At 43.4% G+C, this 22004-nt stretch overlaps 1 protein-coding gene and 1 pseudogene across 5 annotated transcripts in view; one reads left to right on the top strand and one right to left on the bottom strand.

Moving 5' to 3' along the window:
• Positions 1 to 278: 278 nt before the first annotated feature.
• Rprd2 (regulation of nuclear pre-mRNA domain containing 2) overlaps positions 279 to 22004 on the top strand; it is a 56250-nt gene continuing 34524 nt past the window's right edge. The window contains exon 1 of one of the 5 annotated variants that reach the window (XM_021157255.3): positions 279 to 1082. In XM_021157255.3, coding sequence (XP_021012914.1) covers positions 878 to 1082 — 205 coding nt within the window. In that variant the 5' untranslated portion in view covers positions 279 to 877. The remainder of the gene's footprint in view (positions 1083 to 22004) is intronic. The other 4 variants (XM_021157254.3, XM_021157257.3, XM_085835657.1 and 1 more) reach the window with 4 other exon arrangements.
• On the bottom strand, positions 13191 to 14113 carry LOC110290652 (L-lactate dehydrogenase A chain pseudogene; annotated as a pseudogene).

Genomic DNA, 22004 nt, shown 5'->3' on the forward strand with positions numbered 1-22004 from the left:
GAAGCCAAAAGCAGGGCCGAGCACTGAACTGGGGTCTACTAACATCCTAAGTTCCGGAGCTCCTCAATCCTGCCTGCCCAGGTTTTCCTCCCAACCCGCTAGGCGCAGACCTAACGCGCAGGCGCACAGAGAGACGCAGCACCTCCTCCGCCTTCAGGGCCCGACGCGCTTCTCCGACCCCCTTCCCTGATTGGTCGAGTCGCAGCTCCATCACGCCCCCTCGGCCCCCGTGCTCAAGGTTGAGGAGGAAGCGGAGGGCCGGGGCTTCCGTGCGCGTGCGCATTGCTTCTGCTGGTCCATTGCTGCTATTGCGTTGCAAAAAAAAAAAAAAAAAAAGAAAAGAAAAGAAAAAAAAAAAGAAAAATTTCTGCCTAGGTAGCTTTGGGCCTTTCCTGTGGTAGAAAATCTAAAGGCAAAGCTCTCTGCAGCCGAAGGGACGGCGGAGTAGCGTTACGTCTTCGGTACCAAGGCCGCTCTGGGCTCACCGGAATTTGGCCAACGGGATGAGGGAAGGGCCTTAAGAGTTGAGGAGCGTAGAGGCTAAAAGCCTTAGTTGTCGGCGCCGGGCGTTTGGCAAAGCGTCGCAGGTTCTGTCTCCTCCGTAGTCGTCTCTCGACTCCCGGTTTAAACACCACCCCCGAGCCATACTGACAGTCCTCCGCGGCCGCGGCCCCTCCTCGCAGCGTGTGGGAGCCGCCAGCGCGGCCAGCAGCTAGCCCTCCTGCCGCCAGAGGAGCCTAGCGCGTGCAGCGTCCCCACCCCCTGGCCGCCCTCCCCTCCTGCTGCTTTCACGCACTCGCACTGATTGTTTTGCCCGCTCCCGCCGCCGCCGCCGCCGCCGCCAGAGGACCAGCGGCGCTTGTGCAAACCGGGGAAGATGGCGGCCGGCGGCGGCGGAGGCAGCAGTAAGGCCTCCTCCTCGTCGGCCTCGTCCGCAGGGGCCCTGGAGTCCTCGTTGGATCGAAAATTCCAGTCGGTGACCAACACCATGGAATCCATTCAAGGCTTGTCGTCCTGGTGTATAGAAAACAAGAAACACCACAGTACAATCGTCTACCATTGGATGAAGTGGCTCCGGAGATGTGAGTGTGGGGGCGACTAGGCAGGGGGAGGCTGGAGAGATGGAGGAAATGCGGCTCCCAAAACACTCTGGGGTTTGGCCACCGAGCCTCTGCATTCAGTTGGGGTTCACATTAAAGATCGGGCGCGAGTGTCCCCTAGCCCAGACTCCATCCTAGGCACGGTTGCCCTGCTCTGCAGGGGGCTCATTGCTTGGAATTTTTCAGCCTCACATTTGGCGTGACCTTGGGCCGTTGGGCCTAGACCCGTAGAGATTTACGCGTTTCCTTCCGAGCCCTGGAAGGTGTGCTGTTGATTATCCTGAACCTTCACGAAAATGGTCGCGTCCGTTTATTTCTTATAGGCCTTGACGTGTTAATGATCTCTGGGTTTCCTGTTGGCTAGTCTAGCCATGGTTTAAGCTGTCCACTTCCCTGGAATATGTTAGACCCGGCAGTGTTTTCCGCCGACGTGAAACTTGGGTTATGTCGAGAAAGGGGCCTTCTCTTGATGTCTGTGGGTGAAACTTGGCGTTTGTTTTAAGGAGGCTTTCCCTGGATGAATGTGAAGCAATAGGAGCTCTACAGAGCTGTGAGGCGACCACCTGTTTTCCTTTTACCTGTGTTTGCAACACTAAAATACAGACTACGGAATACTGACGAGACACAACTGGGAGACTGTAATCATCATTGGTACCGAAGTATAAAATATATCCGGCCACTTTTTAATCGCCTGAAGTACACTTTACAGAATTGAGTTGTTTGCATAGGCAATCAAAATGGGAAATGTGGGTTTTAAAATATTATTTATTTGTTTTAGTATATAACCCCCCATCTCAAGTTATACTTTTTTGTCTTCAACCTGTGGGGTTCTCCCCACAACACTGCTCTAGTATAGAAAAGAGGTCTTCTAAAAATATGAATTGTTAAACTGGGCGTGGTGGCTCATGTCATTTCAGAGGCTGAGGCAGGAGGATTGCTGAAAGTTTGAGGCCAGCTTGTCCTACCCAGTAAATTTTAAGAAATCATAACCCCAACTCCATACATATTTATTCAAGTTGTTGTTTGCTTCCTATCTATATAGCCTCTTGCCAGTGGTACTCAGCTAACAGTTTTCTTATTCCATGTCTGTCTTCACTTCTATAATATTTTTGAGTTTGTTAGTGAACAAGTGGATAAAACTTCAAAATTATAGGCCCCAAATTCAAAATCTTTTGCATTTAAGACAGTTGTTCTGTGGTTCTTTGAAATATAGTGTTGAGAAGGATATTCGAGAGAAAGGACAGGATTAGTTAGTCTTTATTATTATTATTATTATTATTATTATTATTATTTTGGTTTTTTCGAGACAGGGTTTCTCTGTATAGCCCTAGCTGTCCTGGAACTCACTCTGTAGACCAGGCTGTCCTCGAACTCAGAAATCCGCCTGCCTCTGCCTCCCCAGTGCCGGGGCTAAAGGCGTGCGCCACCACACCCGGTTTAGTTTTTATTTATTATTGTCAGATTTTTTTTTTTGTTTACTTCTTGCCAAGAGGTTAAACTAGAATCTTCAATATCTGTCACCTTCAAAGACTCACATATTATGTATCTGCCACATGCCTGCCATTTCCTTAGTCCTTCTAATACACTTTATAGTTTGTTGAATTACACATGAGGAACCTAGGGCTCAGAAATGTCAGGTAAAGCGATGTGGTTAAGGTTGGGCTCTGTTAGCTTTGTGAGACGGTGCTTGGTGTATTGAGTGTATCAGTGTAGTAAGCAGTGCTGATGTGGGGACATCTTCCACCGTTTTAAATCATTTTACCAAACTATGAAGCATTTTTACATTCCTTACTGTTGGTCTCCAGTGCTTAAACCCCGTGGTTATATATTTTCAAGAATAAGTTGGTCCCTATCTCTGCGTTGTGGGATCACAAGTGACAATTACACTTTTTTTTTTTCCTAGTCAGGCATAATGAGAAATGCTAGGACCAGAATTTTCCCTGTCTCTGCTGTTGTTTTGTGTCTGAGTTTATTTCCTTTGTTGGTACTAAGAGTAGGAGGGTAATTTTTTTATCTGAAAAGTGGATTCTACATAATTTAAATGAAGTGAAATGCATTTGACTTTTTAAAGTCTGCAATCAGTTTCATAGTGGAGTGAAACTTAAACTTTCTAAAATGGCTAAGAATAATTTGTGGACATTTGTGTTTACAGGTGATAAATATCTGCCTCACGAATAAAGCCAGAGTGGTGAAGGCTAGGATGCAAATGGCTGTTCTATTAGCCCAGTATTTTCACCTAATGTTTAGACCTTCACAGAGTTGCTAAGTTTGCTCAAGCATTCCCAGTCTTTCTGTCCATTTCCCTGAGGCTACTCCTGCTTCTTCCTTTTCCTATGACATCCATTATTTAGTCATTTAGGTCTCAGTTAAATTTAAGTGACTGTACTAGAGATATCAGGAGATGTTTTCTTTTTTGTTTGTTTGTTTGTTTTGAGACAGGGTTTCTCTGTATAGCTCTGGCTGTCCTGGAACTCACTCTGTAGACCAGGCTGGCCTGGAACTCAGAAATTCGCCTGCCTCTGCCTCCCAAGTACTGGGATCAAAGGCGTGCGCCACCACTCCAGGCTGGAGGTGTTTTCTTTCTGTTATTTTGTGGTATATCTAATTCTGTGCAAACACCACCATTGAGCTACACCACCAGAGGGGTTTTCGTTGAATTATGGTGTGTAATACTAGTAACGGGCTTTTTATTCATTGTAAAGGAAAGCCTTTAAGGAGCAAGCATGCTTCCTGAAGATGCATTCCATAGGCAGGCTCCGCTGGTTTCACCTAGGCATGTCTGTAGCAGCCATTAGCTTCTGTCAGTCTGGGTTACCTTGACTGGTTTGATATTTAGTATGTAGCCCACATTAGGCTTCAGCCCAAGCATCTTCTCTCAGCCTTCCTGTTGCTAGCCTTGTAGCTATTCACTGCTTATTCGGCAGCCATGATTTTCTGAAGTGGTCTTTCTATGGTATGAACAGATATTATGCCTCTACTATCTATCTATGTATCTATCCATCCATCAATCCATCCATTTAGAGACAGGGTCCCTCTGTAGTCCTGGCTTTCCTGGAACTCGTTATGTAGACCAGGCTGGTGAATTGAAAGAGATGAGACTGTTTCTGCCTTCCGAGTGCTGGGTTAAAGATAGTGGCTGCCATGCCCAGCTCATGCTTCTACTTTTTAACCTTTCAGTGATCTCCTGTTGCAGTAGAGTTAGGTTATACATTTTTGTACTGTGGTCTCTCCAAGAGCCTGTCTTACCCATACTGCCTGCTTCTCAGGCTTCTTCAGAATCTGCCACCTTCTCACTAGATCTCATCGAAAACGTTCCCTCCTCAGGATGGCCTTCTCTCATTACCTTCAATTGCTTTTATATCATTTTTGTTTTTGTTTTGGTTTTTGGTTTTGGTTTTTGGTTTTTCGAGACAGGGTTTCTCTGTGTAGCCCTGGCTGTCCTGGAACTCACTTTGTAGACCAGGCTGGCCTCGAACTCAGAAATCCGCCTGCCTCTGCCTCCCAAGTGCTGGAATTAAAGTCGTGTGCCACCACCGCCTGGCATATCTTCCCTTTCTTGTTTTCCTTCCCCCCCCCTCCCCCAAAGACAGGGTCTTACTATGTAGCTTTCTGGCTGTCCAGGAACTCACTATGTAGACCAGGGTGTCCTAAAACTCAAAGATACGGCTCCTCTACCTCCTGAGTGATGGGATTAAAGGTATTCTCCACCATACTAGACAGGCATCTTTTATTTTATTTTATTTTTCCCAGCATGATAAATTACTGTATTGATTTGTCATGTCTTTATTGCTTATTTATCTCAAATGTCAGGGTTGTATCTTGTTTGTCTCTCTATCCTGAACCACGTGATACAGATCAGTAACTATTTGCCAAAATAATATTGCAAAATGGCGAATAAAATTCTTGTGCGCCACCATGAGTGATTCATTTTTATCTTAAATTATGTGTATATGTCTGTCTAGGGGTATGTGGGTTGGATCCCCGGAACTGGAATTTGAATGTCTGGTATGGGTGCTGGGAACTGAACTCAGGTCCTCTGTAAGAGCAGTGTGCACTCTTAGCCACTGAATCATCTCTCTAGACCCTGCCCTGTCTTGTTTCTAACCTCTGAGTGGTATGATGTGTTGTAGGAAGCAGAGTGAGGATTTAAATGAGCTCCTACAGGAAAGTAGAAGCCTAATTAAGTCTGTAAGCTACAAAATTTCTTAATGCTCCATGTAGCTATTAAAAATATTCTTTTGGATTTGTTTTAGGGAAGGGGACACACCCATGCCACAGGGCATGTATGGTCAGGGGACAATTTCTTCCTCCGTCTTGCGGGTTCCAGGGATGGATCTCAGATCAACAGGTTTGATAGCTGACTCCTTTCCCACTTGAGCAATCACCCTGGCCATTTCTTCAACTATTTTTAGTTAAATTTACAAAAAATAGGCACCGAGGTATGGTGGTGCTTCCCTGTAATCCCAGCATCCAGGAAGCAGAGGTGGGAGTAAAGCAGAGCCTGTCCACAGGACACACGAGAGAGGAGGAGAAGGGGACAGACAAGGAGACCCCTTTCTGTTCAGTTCAGTGATCTTCATACAGACTTCAGCATGTACAGCTAACACTTTTTGTTGTTGTTTGCTTGCTTTTGGACTATGTAGCCCAATCTAGCCTGGAGTCACAGTTAAAAGCCTTTGGTCTATGGGATGGTTTCTCAGTTTTCAGTTCAGGTTCTAGAGTAGACCATAAGGCTGGCATGGTTTTATAATTGTCTTTGATTGAGTGCTTCCTATGTCTCATGCTCTGTTCTAAGAAGCATTTTACACATACTAACTCAGAATGAGACACTAATCCTCAGAATAATTTTTAAATTCTTTTCTCATATATTACATTCTTACCTCTACTTTCCCTCCCTTCTCTCCTCCCAGGTCCACTTTTCCTTATTTCCCTTCAGAAAAGGAAAGGGTAAGCCTCCCACAGATATCAACCAAACATGGCATATCGAGTTGTAATACAACGAGGCACATCCCCTCATATTAAGGCTGGACAAAGCAACCCAGTAGGAGGAAAAGGGTCCTAAAATCAGGCAAAGGAGTCAGAGAGAACCCCTGCTCCTACTGTTAAGAGTTGGAATGAGGGCTGGTGAGATGGCTCAGTGGGTAAGAGCACCCGACTGCTCTTCCGAAGGTCCAGAGTTCAAATCCCAGCAACCACATGGTGGCTCACAACCATCCGTAATGAGATCTGACGCCCTCTTCTGGTCTGTCTGAAGACAGCTACAGTGTACTTATATACATAAAATAAATAATTGGGGAAAAAAAAAGAGTTGGAATGATTCTTAAAAGTAGGTGTTGTTAGGAGATCCACTTTACATTTGAGAAAATAGGAACAGAGAGGTGATGTAGTTTGCCTCTGGTTACATAGCTAATAGGTATGTAAACTAGAGTTAAACCAGGCATTTTCAGCCACTATATATATTATGTAGCCTTTTTTACTGGTACAATCTATCTATCTATCTTTCTTTCTTTCTTTCTTTCTTTCTTTCTTTCTTTCAAGATTTATTTATTTATTTATTTATTGTGTACAGTGTTTTGTCTGCATATATGCCTGCACACCAGGAAAGGGTGCCAGATCTCATTACAGATGGCTGTGAGCCACCATGTGGTTGCTGGGAATTGAACTCAGGACCTCTGGAAGAGCAGTCAGTGCTTTCAACCTCTGAGCCATCTCTCCAGCCCCTTACAATATTTCTATAATGCAGAAAACTTTTGATAATTTGCTTACCATTCAAGTCTAGGCCATGTAGATTAGCCAGAATGTTGAGTTATTGTTTCTTGTATTTTAATCTTTTAGGGCTTCATGTGCTTCAGCCTGGCCTTGCATTCCTTATTCTCTGCTTCCAATGTTGGCATTATAGCTGTGTACTGCTATGCCTAACCTTAAAACAACAAAACCCAGGGTGTTGTTGGCTGTCCTGAAACTTACTATGAAGACTTGGGGGTTACACTTACTTAGAGATCCTCCTGCCTCAGCCTCGTGAGTGCTGAGTGCACACCTGCACCACCACACCCTAAGAACCTAAATTGTACATACTTGTGTTCTTACTGTATAGTTATATATTTATATTGTATATAATGTTCAAACCAAGGTGAATGTTATTTTCTCAAACACTTGTTTATTTGTGGAGAATGTTGAAATTTTTATTTTTATTTTATGTATATGAGTGTTTTCCCTGCATGTGTGTGTGTGTGTGTGTGTGTGTGTGTATGTGTGTGTGTACCACTTGAAGGCCTGGTGCTTGCCTAGCCAAAAAGTGTTGGATCGTGTAGAACTGGATACAGGTGGTTGTGAGCTGCCATGTGGGTGATGGTATCATATTTTTGTTGTTGTTTGCTTGCTTGTTTGTTTGCTTGCTAGCTTCTTTGACTATGTAGCCCAAACTAGCCTGGAGTCACAGTATTGTCTTTGAGCTATGCAGTGATTTCTTAGTTTAAACTTAAGGTTCCAAAGTAGACCTTACAGAGGAACCCAGGACCCTCTTTTTAGCCTTGAAAGGTTTTAGGTGTTTGTTTTTTTATTCCCCCACTGTGATAAAAATAATTATTTAATGTTTTGAAAATCATGTTTGTTTTTAATCTAATGAAATAAGAAAACCAAGTTGAACATATTTAAGCTGAGTACTAAATAAAAGCCTCTCTGAATGTGAGGTTCATTTACATTAAATAATAAAAGGAAGTCTTGGTCACATAATGTCTGGAGTGCATGCTGGTCAGGAGGGAGTTCAGTCTGTAATCACACATATTTTGTGGAGTAAAGTGCTTGGGATTGTACCTAGAATCTTGAGGTGCCAGTCCTGTAGTCTATGGTACCACTGTGCTAACTCAGGCGGCCAGCTTACCTCTGATTATGATACTTATCAAAGATCCAGGACCACTTTCTGCAGGTCTGGTTTCTGAAAGGTGGTTCTTCCCTTAACTATTTACGTTATTTGTAATCTATATGTTGTAGCAGGTATCTGGGCTAGATTTGAAGGATACAGCAGTACTACATAGATACACAGAGTTTATGTGAGTCATACAGGTGAAGCAGATACTGCACTCAACTTTGTTATGAAAACTTTCTGTGTTTTGAGATGGAGTGTTGTCTGGGCTTTGTTCGGCTCAAGATCCTCTTATCTTAGCCTCCTAAGTAGCTAGACTGAGAGGAGTGACCATAGCATCCCGCTGCAAGGTACATTTGCTTATAAGTCTCTTCACTTTATCTCTACTTTCCCAATAATTATTTCCAGTGTATTTAAAATTATAAATAACTGTACACATTTGTTTGGTATAGTGTGATATATTTGTATTTAAAGATTTTATTTATATGTGTTTGAGTATTTGTCTACATGTGTGCATTTGTACCACATGTTTGCCTGTTATCTGTGGAGGCCAGACAAGGACAAGGATCTCCTGGAATTGGAATTACAGATGTTTGTGAGCTACCATATGGATGCTGGGACCTCTCATCAAAGGTCTTAATAGGAACTTGAAGGACTTTGGATTTTGCTTTTTGTTTTTATTGTTGTTGCCTTTGTTTTTGTTTTAAACAGTCTCTCGTGTAACCTAGGCTGGCCTCACACTTATCTTGTAGCTGAGCATGACTTTGAATTTCTGATCCTCTTGCATCCAAGTCCTGAGTGGTAAGATTGCAGTCATAACCACTGTGTCCAATTTATGTGATGTTGAGGATTGAACCCTCGGCCTTGTGAATTCTAGGCAAACCCTCTATGAATTGAGAGTTCCTTAGCCTAGGACTTTTATACTTAAAGCCATTGAGCAGAGGAGGATCATCTGATTTATGATTGTGTCTGTGTCTCTGTGTGTCTGTGTGTGTGTCTGTGTGTGTCTGTGTGTGATTGATTGATTGAACCAACCAAGAGCTGAATATATGCTGATGTTCATTTGTTTTTTAAGACAGAGTCTTACACAACCCTTTGTTTTTCTTCTTTTTTTTTTTTTAAGATTTTTTAAATTTTATGTATATGAGCACACTGTAGCTGTACTGATGGTTGTGAGCCTTCATGTGGTTGCTGGGAATTTGAATTCAGGACTTCTGCTCGCTCCAGCCAACTCCGCTTGCTCTGGCTGGCCTACATAGCCCTTTCTAAGCTTAAAGATCTTAAACTGATCTTTCTGCCTCCCAAGTGCTAGGATTGCCTGTGATAGAATGTAGGATATCATGAATGCTACCCAAGCATTCTACAAACTGAGCTGTAGGTGCTGGAGAGATGACTCAGCAGTTAAGAGTACTTGTTGCTCTTGCAGAGGACATGACTTTGGTTCCCAGCACCTCACATGGTAGCTTACAACCATTAATAATAACTTCAGTTCAAGAGGCTCCCAACAGCCTCTTCTAACTTCCGTAAGCACCAGGCACATGTGGCACACACAGATACATGCAGGTAAAATACTCACACACACACATAGAATAAAATCTAACAAACTGAGCTATATCACTTGTCCCTGATTTAAGTATGTGAAAGGTTATTCTGGTTGCTGCAGAAACAAGGACACTAGTTAGATGACCACTGTAATCTGTATACAATGTTAGCGGCTTGGACTGTGTTTTCCAGGTAGCTCTAACCAGATCTTTATATTAATTAATATTGTGTCATATAGCCCAGTCTGGCCTTGAACTCACTAGGTAACTCAGGCTGGCCTCAAATTTAACAGCATTCTTCCTGTCTCAGCTTTCTGAATGTAGAATTTGAAATGCAGAGTCATGACACCTGCCAACAAGATTTACTTTTATAGTTATATATTCATTATAAGGAATGATAGATTTCATAAAAATCATTCCATACAGGGATATTGCGTAGTGTTGGGTGGATTCGATCTGGGCTAAGAAGAGTAATTATATGAAATGTCTTTGAGTTTTGCCTCAGTGACTACAAAGAATTAGTGGTTACTGGTGAAGGTTGCAAATGGAACAGAATTTGAAAGGTATATTAGAAATTTAGTTTTGAATATGTTAAATTTTTGGATGTCTGCTTTTTAAGATACCTTGAGATACAATTCATGGCTGTAAAATTCACCATTTGACCTTGTTTTAGTGCATTCACAGTAATGTTTAAAGTCACCATATTACCTGAAGTTGAGACATGAGGACTGTGAATTTGCAGCCAGCCCCGGCTACATACCAGAACAGAAAACATGCTTCATATATTCTAGACATAATAATTAAGTTTCATGCTTGGGCAGGGACTGACTATGAAGTAAGTGGTGGAGTTCTCACACTTAGATCCATCCTCAAGCATGAGGGAAAGAAAGAAAGAAAGAAAGAAAGAAAGAAAGAAAGAAAGAAAGAAAGAAGAGAAGAGAAGAGAAGAGAAGAGAAAAGAGAGGGAGAGAGAGAAGAAAGAGCTTCATCTTTTTGAAACATTGCCAAGAAACATGGAAAATATCTGTATCTCCAGGAACCTAACACACTCAGACAAGAAAAAGGTGATGCAGACATTCAAAGGGAAGACTGGAGGACATGGCTCAGTGGGTAAGAGTGCTCGTTGCTCTTCCAGAGGACCTGAGTTGAGATCAGAGTCCCCATGTTAGCTGACTCACAGTCTTCTGACAGTCTAACTCTGACAGATGTGATTCTGTCCTCTGGACTCCATGGGCACATTCATGCACAGGCACGTGTACACACTAACATGCTCATATACATAAATAACAAACCTTTAAAAAAAATCCCTTTACCCTCTATCCCATCATACACTCTGAACTGTCTGCTAATGAAGGCCCATCTTAACTGTTTTCCAGCCACAAATGTTTCACATTGTTCCTTTAACTCAACAGGCATACTCTAGCTCAGGAACTTAGTCTTTTTCTGTTCTTTTAACTTTTTAAATTATATTTATTTATTAGGGCACCATGGGATGTCCCCTTGTTTCTGGTACTTTTATTTCTGCAGAAATCAGAATAATCTTTTACAAACTTAAATCAGGAACAAGTGATATAGCTCAGTTTGTTAGACTAATTTTATTCTATGTGTGTGAGGTTTTTTTTTTTTTAACCTGCATGTATCTGTGTGTGTCACATGTGCCTGGTGCTTACAGAAGTTAGAAGGGGCTGTTGGGTATCCTGGAGCTGGAATTACTATTGATGGCTGTGAGCTACCATGTAAGTGCTGGGAACCGAACCCATGCAATACTCACTTCATGACTAAGCTCTGCAGCAGCTTCTACTCAGCGAATCCATTGGAGATGTACCTGCTTCTGCCTCCCTAGAGTCAGCATTAAAGCTGTGCACCACCATGTCTGGTGTACTCATTTATGTTTGGTGATGTGGCTTCCTGTCATGTACAAATTAATATCCAAATTACTTTCCCTCTTAGGCTTTTGTTAACCAAGTGATTATTATTTAGCAGTAGTACTTCTAAAAAAGTTCAGCAGGGAGGTTTGGAATTATTGTAAAAATTTGACTGTGGGGCTGGTTAGGAGCATGGCTATTCTTCCAGCGGACCCAAGTTTGGTTCTCAACTCCCACATGATGGCTGGTGGCTCACAGCTATCTGTAGTTTCAATTCCAGGAGGTCTAGAGCACTCACCTGGGCTGTGCAAGTACTACCCGCACCTGTTACCCATTAACCCCCACAAGCACACACACATAAATTAAAAAAAAAAAGTCTAAAAACAAAAGTTTAATGGTGATAGCTAAGTGCATGTGAAATTTAATTTGTAGAAGGGCCTCTAAGATTCTAGTAAAAACATCCGAAGAATTATAAAAATACAAACCAACAGCTAGACTGACTGGTCATCTATCATCAGAAAGGAGCAGTAGGTAGTGTTTTGTCGTGTTACAGAATCCAGCACCCCCATAGAGTTTAGTTAGAGAACAGGTAAACACATCTTGTACAGAAAGAGGTAGAAACTAGCTATTTCTCTCAGAAAAGCAGCTATTTCTTTGTGCTTTGAAACATTACAGCTTTCAGGGTAAGATAAAGATTTTTTAAACTGCCCCACCTTCCTAAGACAGGCTTTCTCTGTGTAGCCTAGGGTGGCCTTGAACTTAGATTCTCCAGCCTCAACCTCCTAAGTACTAGGATTATAGCTGTGCACCTCACTGGGTTGAGAAGTAGAGGCTTCTTGCTTTGTTTGAAACAGGGTCTCTCAGTGCTAGCTTGAAAGTCAGAAGTTTCATCTGCTTCTGCCTCCCATGTGCTGGGAAGGCATATCACCAAGGCTACTGACAGAGGTAGATGTTTTTAAATGAAATAAACTAAATCATAAGCGCTGTCTTTAAATGTTACTGCTAGTTGGATTATGGTCTGTCCCCCTAATCTGTATTTCTCCTTCTGTTTTACTTCCTTGACTTAGTTCACTTTCTAGGTTTTTTTCTTCACTGTTCAAGGTTTATTTGGTGTTTTCATTGGCATGACACTTAAGTGGTTGGTACAGTCATCCATATGCAGATCTTATATTTCAATATACGCTATAATATATAATATTGCAATGTATAGTACAGACACTGTAATACATACAATAGCCTGTAGAACAGTTATGCACAAGATATGCACAGTGAGCTGGGTGTGGTGGCGTATGCCTTTAATCCCAGCACTCTATTATCTGCATCACTACCCAGCTCTGGGTTCAGAGACTTCAGGGAGACACCACGCCACACAGGCACAATGGAGTCTCCAGTTGGCAGAGGCAGGTGGATTTCTGAGTTTGAAGCCAGCCTGGTCTACAAAGTGAGTTCCAGGACAGCCAGGGCTACACAGAGAAACCTTGTCTCAAAAAACACGCTGGAGCCAGGTTATGACTAACTGGGAACTTGTTGGCCTAAGCATGTTTGCTGAGAGTGCATAGCACAACAATGAAGCAGGCTCACAGGATGATCAAGGCCTGCAAGCAGTTGGCAGTGTGTCTTGGAGACAGTGGGACTGTCACACTAACCAGGTTACCACTACACAAGTACCACCTAACAGCAGGGCAGAGCTGTGGGGACTGAGATTTTTCCGCAGACCACCTCAACACCATTGTACTAACTACAACTCAGATGAGAAGGGTGTGGTCTCCACAGAAACCCTGCTGCAGCCTGGACAGTGAAGTGCTAGCACACTGGGAAGACTTTAGAACTGCAGCTCCTTCTGGATTCTCCAGAGGGTATCTGCACTCTTCTTCAGGCCAGCCTCGTCCTCGGGAGTCAGTCACAACATCCGAGATTCCATTTTGTCCCAGGATACATGGAACACTGAGGAAGACATCATCATTGATTCCATAGAGACCCTTAATCATGGTGGAAATGGAATGCACCTGCCTAAGGTTCATTATGCTCTCAACCAAGTCTACGATGTGTAACCTCTCAGCTTGATCACCTCGTACGCACTGTCAACCACCTGCTTGTGAACCTCCTTCCACTGCTCCTTATCTGCATCGCTACACAGCTCCGGGTTCAGAGACTTCAGGGAGACACCACGCCACAGAGGCACAATGGAGTTGCCATGTTCTCTCAGGACCCACCTGTGACAGCTCAGCGGGTGACCTCCAGCCTTTCTCCCATCAGGTAATGGAACCGAGCTGATTCCAGATTGCAACCACTTCCAGTAACTCGGCTTTTGGGAAAGCCACTGATTTTCTGAGCCACGTAGGTCAAGATATCCACTGGATTTGAGACAATAAGCAGCTTGCAGTGTGGACTGTGCTTCACGATGTTGGCAATGATGAACGCAAAGATGTTCACGTTTCACTGGAGCAAATTGAGTCGGCTCTCTCCCTCTTGCTGACAGCCCCTGCCGTGATGATGACCAGCTTGGCGTTTGCAGTCACACTACAGTCTTTGCTGGATACAGTTTTTGGTGTTTTAAGGAAGAGGCTGCCATGCTGGAGATCCATCATCTCTTCCTTTGCCTTCCATGACGTCAACCAGGGCAAGCTCACCCGCCAAGTCCTTAAGATACTGATGGCACCAGCTGTGCCAACAGCACCAACCCTAGCAACTGTAGTCTTGTTCTGGGGCACCTGGTGTTTTTCCTTGGTCCTTGAGGGTTGCCATCATGGACTTGGAATCTTTTGAGACTGCTAGTTGCACTGTCCAGGCATAATGGTACTTGCTTTTATCTTAGCGTCCAGCATTCAGGGTTCCAGCACAGCCAAGGCCACACAGAGAAACTCTGTCTCAAAACCAAAGCCAAACAAACAAAAAGTTACAGTGTTCCACAGAAATAAAATCTTTTTTTTTTTTTGGTCATTGTTTTCTGAGACAAGTTCTCCTGTGGCCCAAGCTGTCTTCACCTCCCTGTAGCTGAGGATGGCTTTGAGCTGGTGAATCTCCTGCTTCTGCCTTCCACGGGCAGAGATGCCGTTAAGCACCATGTAATTTACCATGGATTCGTTTGTTTGTTAATTAATTTGAGACAAGGTCTCACTGTAGCTTCTTAGGCCAGGCTGATCTTGAACTCAGAGATCCATTGCCTTTGCCTCTAGAGAACTGGAAATAAAGGCCTGTACTACCATTCCTGGCATAATTTACAATTCAAATTTTATTATTTATTTGGTGGTATTGAGAGTCCAATCTAGAATCTTGTCATGCCAAGCAAGTATTCTACCACTGAGCCATATCCCCCAGCTTTTCCCTTTTAAAAATAAGTTTGTTTTCTTAAAAACAATTTTTAAATCTTATGTGCATGAGTGATATGCCTGCATGTATATATGTGTGCCACATCTTTCCTGGGAGCCTGCAGAGGTTGGGAGAGGGTGTCAGTTTCCCTGGAACTGTAGTTATAGATGGCTGTGAGCCACCGTGGGGGTGCTGGGAGCTGAACCTGGATCCTATGCAAGAACAAAGCCATCCAGCCTGTAAAAGTATCTTTCACCTGATGTAATTGTCATATTGGAGGCTTAATATCCTTAGTCAGGGGCCTAGTACTGAAAGCTTCTAGCCTCTGTACAATCTTATCTAGGCCTAGAATATTTTCAAGCCTATGAGAATTGCTGCTGAATAAACTCACTCCTTCCTAGTTCTGTCTGATCTCTGGCTGACTGATTTAGCTTGAAGTTATGGCTCATACTCCTCTCCAAGCTGACTGGTTCAATCTAGCTTCTCTCTCTTGGCCTCCTGAATTGCTCTGCTTGGCCTCAAACTAACTCTGGCGTTCTCTTCTAGTCTTCTCTCTATTTATTTATTTACTTTATGTGTATGAGTGCACTGTAGCTGTCTTCAGACACACCAGAAGAGGGCATCAGATACATTACAGATGGTTGTGAGCCACCATGTGGTTGCTGGGAATTGAACTCAGGGCCTTTGGAAGAGCAGTCAGTGCTCTTAAGTGCTGAGCCGTCTCTCCAGCCCCCTCTTCTAGTCTTCTCCTATCCATTCTCTGGTTCGTTCTTTCTTTACCCATGTCTAGCTTGTTCTCCCTTCAGCTGGTCTCTGTAAAACTCTCTGTAACGCTGCCTTCCTCTCCTCTGCTCTGCCCCTCAAGAAGCCTCCTCCCCCTCTGAGGAGACCCGTGCTGTCCTGTGAGTCTTCCCTGACCCATCTTTGTCTGCCACTCAGCTAGTCATCACTTTCAAACATGACTGCTTCCTTCTGCAAACTAACTCTACCTTCATTGTTTGAGATTAAAGGTGTGTACTAAGGACTGAGCCACACCACAACTAGAAACAGGTTTTTTCAATAAATAACACAGTCTTGGGGTTTCACAGTATGATTAGATATTCTGTAACACCAGCCCCTTAATTATCTATCTATCTATCTATCTATCTATGACAGCTGTCCAGCTGTCTTAGGGTTTCCATTGCTGAGAAGAGACACCATGACCAAGAAAACTCTTATAAGGGACATTTAATTGGAGCTGGCTTACAGGGTCAGAGGTTCAGTCCATTATCATTATGGCAGATGGCAGGAATCATGGCAATGTGCAGGCAGACATGGTGCTAGAGAAGGAGCCAAAAATTCTATCTCATAATGTAAAGAAAGAAGACTGATTTTCAGGCAGCTAAGAGGAGGACCTCAAAGCCCACCCCCAAAGTGATTTACTTCCTCCAACAAGGCCACACCTCCTACTAGTGCCACTCCCTGGGCCAAGCATTCAGACCACTGTAACAACTTCATAGTCACTCTAAGTCCTGCTTTCCCTCCAGACGCCTCCCATGCCCCTTTCCAAATTTTTGGTCTCTGATTATTGTTGTGTGTCTGTGCATATGAATACTCCAGTTAGTGTTGCTCCTATGTACATGTCTAGGACTGGTCATTTGGAACTAGACCTGTTATTTGGGAGCTCATACATGGAGAGAACTAACTTTTCTTGTCTCAGTAGCCACTGACCACCTGTATCTCTTTATCTGGGGTGGAACCATGGAGAATTTTTGCTGCCCAACCTGGCAAATAAACTGTGTTGTCATCATGCTGGTCTTGTTTAGGCAAGCATTTGTCTATCTAAAATTTTATTGGTTCATTTTCCCTGTCATACATACCTAGAAGACATTATCTAGCAATAGATGTTTTATGCCTCTGGCTCTTTTTTTTTTTTTTTTTTTTTTGGTTTTTCAAGACAGGGTTTCTCTGTGTATCCCTGGCTGTCCTGGAATTCACTCTAAAGACCAGGCTGGCCTCAAACTCAGAAATCTGCCTGCCTCTGCCTCCCAAGTGCTGGGACTGCCTCTGGCTCTTAAAAATCTTTTCTACCCTTCTGTCATGATTTTCCCTGACCGTTAGGTGTAGGAATTGTGTTGTAGATGTATTGGTTGGGCAACCCATGGTTCCTTATGTTGCTGAAAGATGCTTTATTGATGAAGGGTAAGAACTACACATCAGACTGGGCTAGGCACAGGATGTCTACAGTTACTTATTTGTGTGGGTATGTGTGCCTGTGTGCACTTGTGCTATGGCATGTATGTGGAGGTGAGAGGACAACTTGCAGGGGTTTATTCTCTCCTTCCACTGTGTGGAACTCCAGTCACCAGGCTTGGAGGCGCCTGTTGAGCCAGGCTGCTTGCTTGTTTACGCTCAGAGCTCTCCCTCCCCCTCTCTCTGGCACTAGGAATTGAACACAACAGGTGGGCAAGCTACCGTTTGTATGTTTGATTTTGAGACTAGGACCTATGCCCATGTTGGTCAAAAACTGTTAGCATTTCCTCTGCCTTCGATAGTTTAGTGCTAGGATTACAGATGTGCTCAACAAAATTCTGTGTGTGCCTGTTCATATGTATGGGTGCACTGTGTGGTCTTCCTCCAGAGAGCATCGTTGGTGATCCTGGGACACTGACAACCTAGGTTTGTTTTTTTAGATTCATTTTAATTTATTTGTTTGAGTTATTTGCCTTTGTGTATGTATGTGCAGTGTGTGTGCACGTGATGCCCACAGAGGTCAGAAGATGACATCAGAACCTCTTGAACTGGAGTTGTGAACCACTGTGTATGTGTCAACAGTCTAATAACCCAAGGCCTTAATTGCTAAGGAGACTCCCCTCACTCCCTTTGTAAAAGACAGGGTCTCAGTGGCCAGCTGCTTGGCCAGTGGGCAGTCAGCTAAGTAGGACTACCTTGCCGGCCAGTCCTAACCAGCCGCCTTCCCCACCAAATGTCGTTTTTCTTTCTTCTTTTTTTAATGTGTAAAATCTTTTTTTTTGTTGTTTTTTTTTGTTTGTTTTTTTGGTTTTTCGAGACAGGGTTTCTCTGTATAGTCTTGGCTGTGTCCTGGAACTCACTCTGTAGACCAGGCTGGCCTCAAACTCAGAAATCCTCCTGCCTTTGCCTCCTAAGTGCTGGGATTAAAGGCGTGCGCCACCACCACCACCCGGCTAAAGTGTAAAATCTTAAGTTTGTCAATTTATTTTACCAAAGACCATAAAATGCTACGATTGGTTTAATTACTACTGTTTTACAAACTGTTAGAATTAGAAGCACAATATCTCAGAGTAAAGAATTATAATCTTTAAACTATTTAAGTTGACCTGTTTGAAACGTGGCCTCGATATCTTTGCCTTCCATATTGGAAATGTCACCTTTATAGTTCCCGAGTGTGCTGTCCTTTTCTGCCCTGGACTTACGTGTCTTCGGCTTCACTCTCCCCTTCTGAGTAAATAGTCCTCTCAGAACCATTTGTTTAACCAGTACTTCAAAGTTTCTAAACTTTAAGTGGAGGCAGAGGAATTCAGGGTCATTTCTGGCTTCATAAGTTTGAAGTCACCCTATGCTACATGATCCCGTCTCCAAAAAGAGAAAGGAAAAAGAAGAGTGAACTTTTAATTTTCTCTTGGCTAACTTAGGAGAGATTGCCCTAATCCTCTGTAAAGTACATTCGGGGGCTTTTCTGTTACTCCTTTTATCTCCTAAGTAAATGACATGGAGACCTGGTATATGTATTTAAAGCGTCAGGCACTAAGCTGGACAGGTTCTGAGCTGTTCTAACCCCCTATAGCTCCCTGGCCTACTTCCCTGCCATGTGTCCGGTTACCTGCCTTCGTCTGTGTCCTCATGGAAACTCCCCTGGCAATCTCAGGGTGAATCTTTTTCTTTGGTCCTCACCAGAGACCTCCTTGGGATTGGAAGTCTCACCTTATTCTTTCCTGCCCAGCTGTTGGCTGATCAGCACTTTATTAACCAATCAGATGATGGAAAACAGTTTTTACACAACATGGAGACAGGAGATGCTTGACAGTGCCACCATCCTGACTGGTACCAGATCTCTGGGCACAGTCATCAGTATCTGAATAAACAGTACACAAAACCCTTGCCCAGCAATCATGACTCCTTTTCCTTTTCTTTCTCTCTCTCCTTAGGGTCATATTCTGTGAGTTATGAGGTGGGGTACTGGGATTAAACCCAGGGCATTGTAATGCTGGGCACAGAAAGGCTCTACCACTGAGAGAGTGACAGGCCCAACACTCTTGACTTGTAACTACAATAGAGAAAAGTGAGCTGGGAGTTTCCTAGGCTGGGTGGCAGAGAGGGTAGGATTTGTGGTGAAAGTGACATTAGGGATAGTTGACATTAGAATAATTAAGAGACATTTGTGTTAGCAGAGGCAGGTAGATTTCTGAGTTTGAGGCCGGCTTGGGAGAGTTGGTGAGGCCCCATTTTTTTAAAAAACAAAACAAAACAAAACCAAAAAAACCCCAAGAAAGTAATGAAGCTTGATGTGCATGCTGTAATACCAGCATCAAGGGAGCCAAAGCAATAAGATTAGAGCCAGCCTACCTTATGTTCTGAGTTACGGGAAAGCTGGAGCTAGGCAGTGAGTTAGTGGGAAAGATACAAAGCTGCTTCCGTTTTATATCACCAGCATTACTGTATTTTATGAAGCCAGATGTGCCCCCATCTGCAGAGCACAGCACTAGGGGATGGAGGCAGGAAGATCAGGAGTTGAAGGCTGTGCTTGATTGTATAATTTAAGACCAGCCTGGGCTACATAGACTCTATCTCAAATAAAAGGAGGAAAGCCCTGTAGTCTGTTATTTAAAAGAGCACTGCAAAGTGCAGTATCTGAAACTGATATTGGTTACTAAAAATAAGAGTGAGTTCAAGGCCAGCCTGAACTTCATAGTGACACAAATAAAATAAAATAAATGTTAGAAGGCTCTTACATAATCTGACCAAGAAAGTTGGAATTAAAACAGAGAGAAAACATCTAGAAGTATTTAGGAAATAGAGCGAGACAAGCTTGACAAGGTGGGTGTTGTGGGTGGAGGGAGAGAAAAATTCAGAAGATGGATTCTCTGTGTCTGGCAGGGAATTTAGAAAGAACAGATGAGACAGATGTGAAACTAAATGGAGCTGGAGGTCTGTAGTGTCTGACAGTTGTGTAGAGAGAATTAGCTGCATACAGAGCACTCGAGCACACTGCCAGCTCAGACTTTAGCAGTCATGTACTAGTGCTGAAGTTGCAGTTTTACATGTTTTGAGTCACATAATCTTTTTTTTTTTCCCAGACAGGGTTTTTCTGTGTGGCCCTGGCTGTCCTGGAACTCACTCTATAGACCAGGCTGGCCTTGAACTCAGAAATCCTCCTGCCTCTGCTTTCCCAGCGAGTCATATAATCTTGACACCAGATAGAAACTATTATTGCTAACATATCATATCCATGAAGATACCAAGATCAGTGTTTGGAAGGCTCACAGAGCTGAACAAGAGAGGCTGCCTGGTCTTCAATCTAAGAGACATAGATTATCTTGGTTTGGTTTGGTTTTTGGTTTTTTGCAAAAGGATTTCTCTGTATAGCCCTGCTGGCTGTCCTGGAACTCACTCTATAGACCAGGCTGGCCTCGAACTCAGAAATCCGCCTGCCTCTGCCTCCCAAGTGCTGGGATCAAAGGCGTGCGCCACCACACCCGCTGAATAAGTGCTTATAATCTAAGCATTTAGTTCAAACTTCAAAAATACTTTAAGAATATTACAAAGAGCTTGTATATACTTTTCCTCCTGTACCCCAGGATAACCTGAAATTTGGTATGTGTTACTAGAATGACCCTCAAGTCCTATTCCTCCTGCTTTTGTTCACTCCCCAGGCTGGGAATACAGGCGCCTGCCCCCACGCAGGCCTAGCAAGGTGTTTTGTTTGTTTATTTGATGGTTGGGGCTGGGGCTGCTGCTGCTGCTGGTCTGTCTTTGTTTTGTTTGAAACTTGAGTTGTTCACTCTTTTGGGCTTCCACTGAGGGTGTCAGGATTCCTCTAGGTAATGGGATGGGGATGCTGCACATGTTCTTTAGAAGACAATTCTCATTTAATGCTACTTTGTATATAACATAGCATGTATGCTTATGTCCCAAGAGTGAGAGATCTGTGTCATAGAGTCCTGGGTGGTACATTGTGAAATACTTCTTAGAGCAAGTGAGAGAAGCCACTGCTGAAGGAGGAGCTGTTACAGAACGGGCTCATTTGTAGGACATTAGTCCCCTTCTTGTGTACTTTTCCTTTAGTGGAATCTAACAGCAGAATTAGAGGTACAGCAGACTGTGGCAGCACATACCTGTAAACTCAGTGCTTGTTAGGTGGGGTCAGGTTGTTCTGGGGATCAGGAATTTGAGGCCACCTTGGGCTTTTCAAGACCCTGCCTCAGAAACAGAACAGAACTCCGGAGGTAGAAGCAGACAGATCCCCAGAGTTTGAAGGTAGCCTGGTCTACATAGCAAATCCCAGGCCTTACATAGTGTGAGACCTTGTGCTCAAGACACCATGACCAAGGAAATTCTTATAAAAGAAAACATTTAGTTAAGAGTTTGCTTACAGTGTCAGAAGCTTTGGTCCACTATTGTCATGGCAGGGAACATGGTGACAGGCAGGAATGGTGGTAAAGTAGCCAAGAGTTACATCAGGATCAGCAGACAGAGAGACCGTACACAGAGAAACAGAGAAACTGGGCCTAGTATAGGATTTTGAAGAACTTTTGAGACCTCAAAGCCCACCTACAGTGACACACTTCCTCTAATCCTTCTAATCCTATCAAAGAGTTCCACTCCCTGGTGACTAAGTGTTCAGATACATGAGCCTATAAGGGCCATTCTCATTCAAATCTGCACACCTTGTCTCAACACAAAACAAAAATCAGACAAGAAGGTGCTAGAGAGGTGGTACACATTGTTGATGTATATGCATCAATGATGTATACACACATTGTATGTATACATGCATGCCAAGCACACATAAGGAAAAATAATAAATGTAATTTTAAAAAACAGAAAAGAAAGGTACAGGAAAAGCATTCATTTAGACTCATCCAAATTTAGGGTTTTGTACTAGAAAGCTAAATTAGGTAGAAAAGGAAAAGAAAATGAGGGTTTTGGTAAGAGTAATTTAAATAATGTATCAAATGCAGTGGAATTCTTAGAAATAAATGAATTCTGAAGGAGATGGAAGAGGTAGAGAGCATGGACTGCTGTCTGAGGTTGTAGAATGGTAGAATGGGAATGGGTGAGTGTGGTCAGAGACAGGGCTGTGTGAGCA

This window comes from Mus caroli, unplaced genomic scaffold (genome assembly GCF_978045245.1).
Source record: "Mus caroli unplaced genomic scaffold, Mus_caroli_1 scaffold_3, whole genome shotgun sequence".
NCBI lineage: Eukaryota > Metazoa > Chordata > Mammalia > Rodentia > Muridae > Mus > Mus caroli.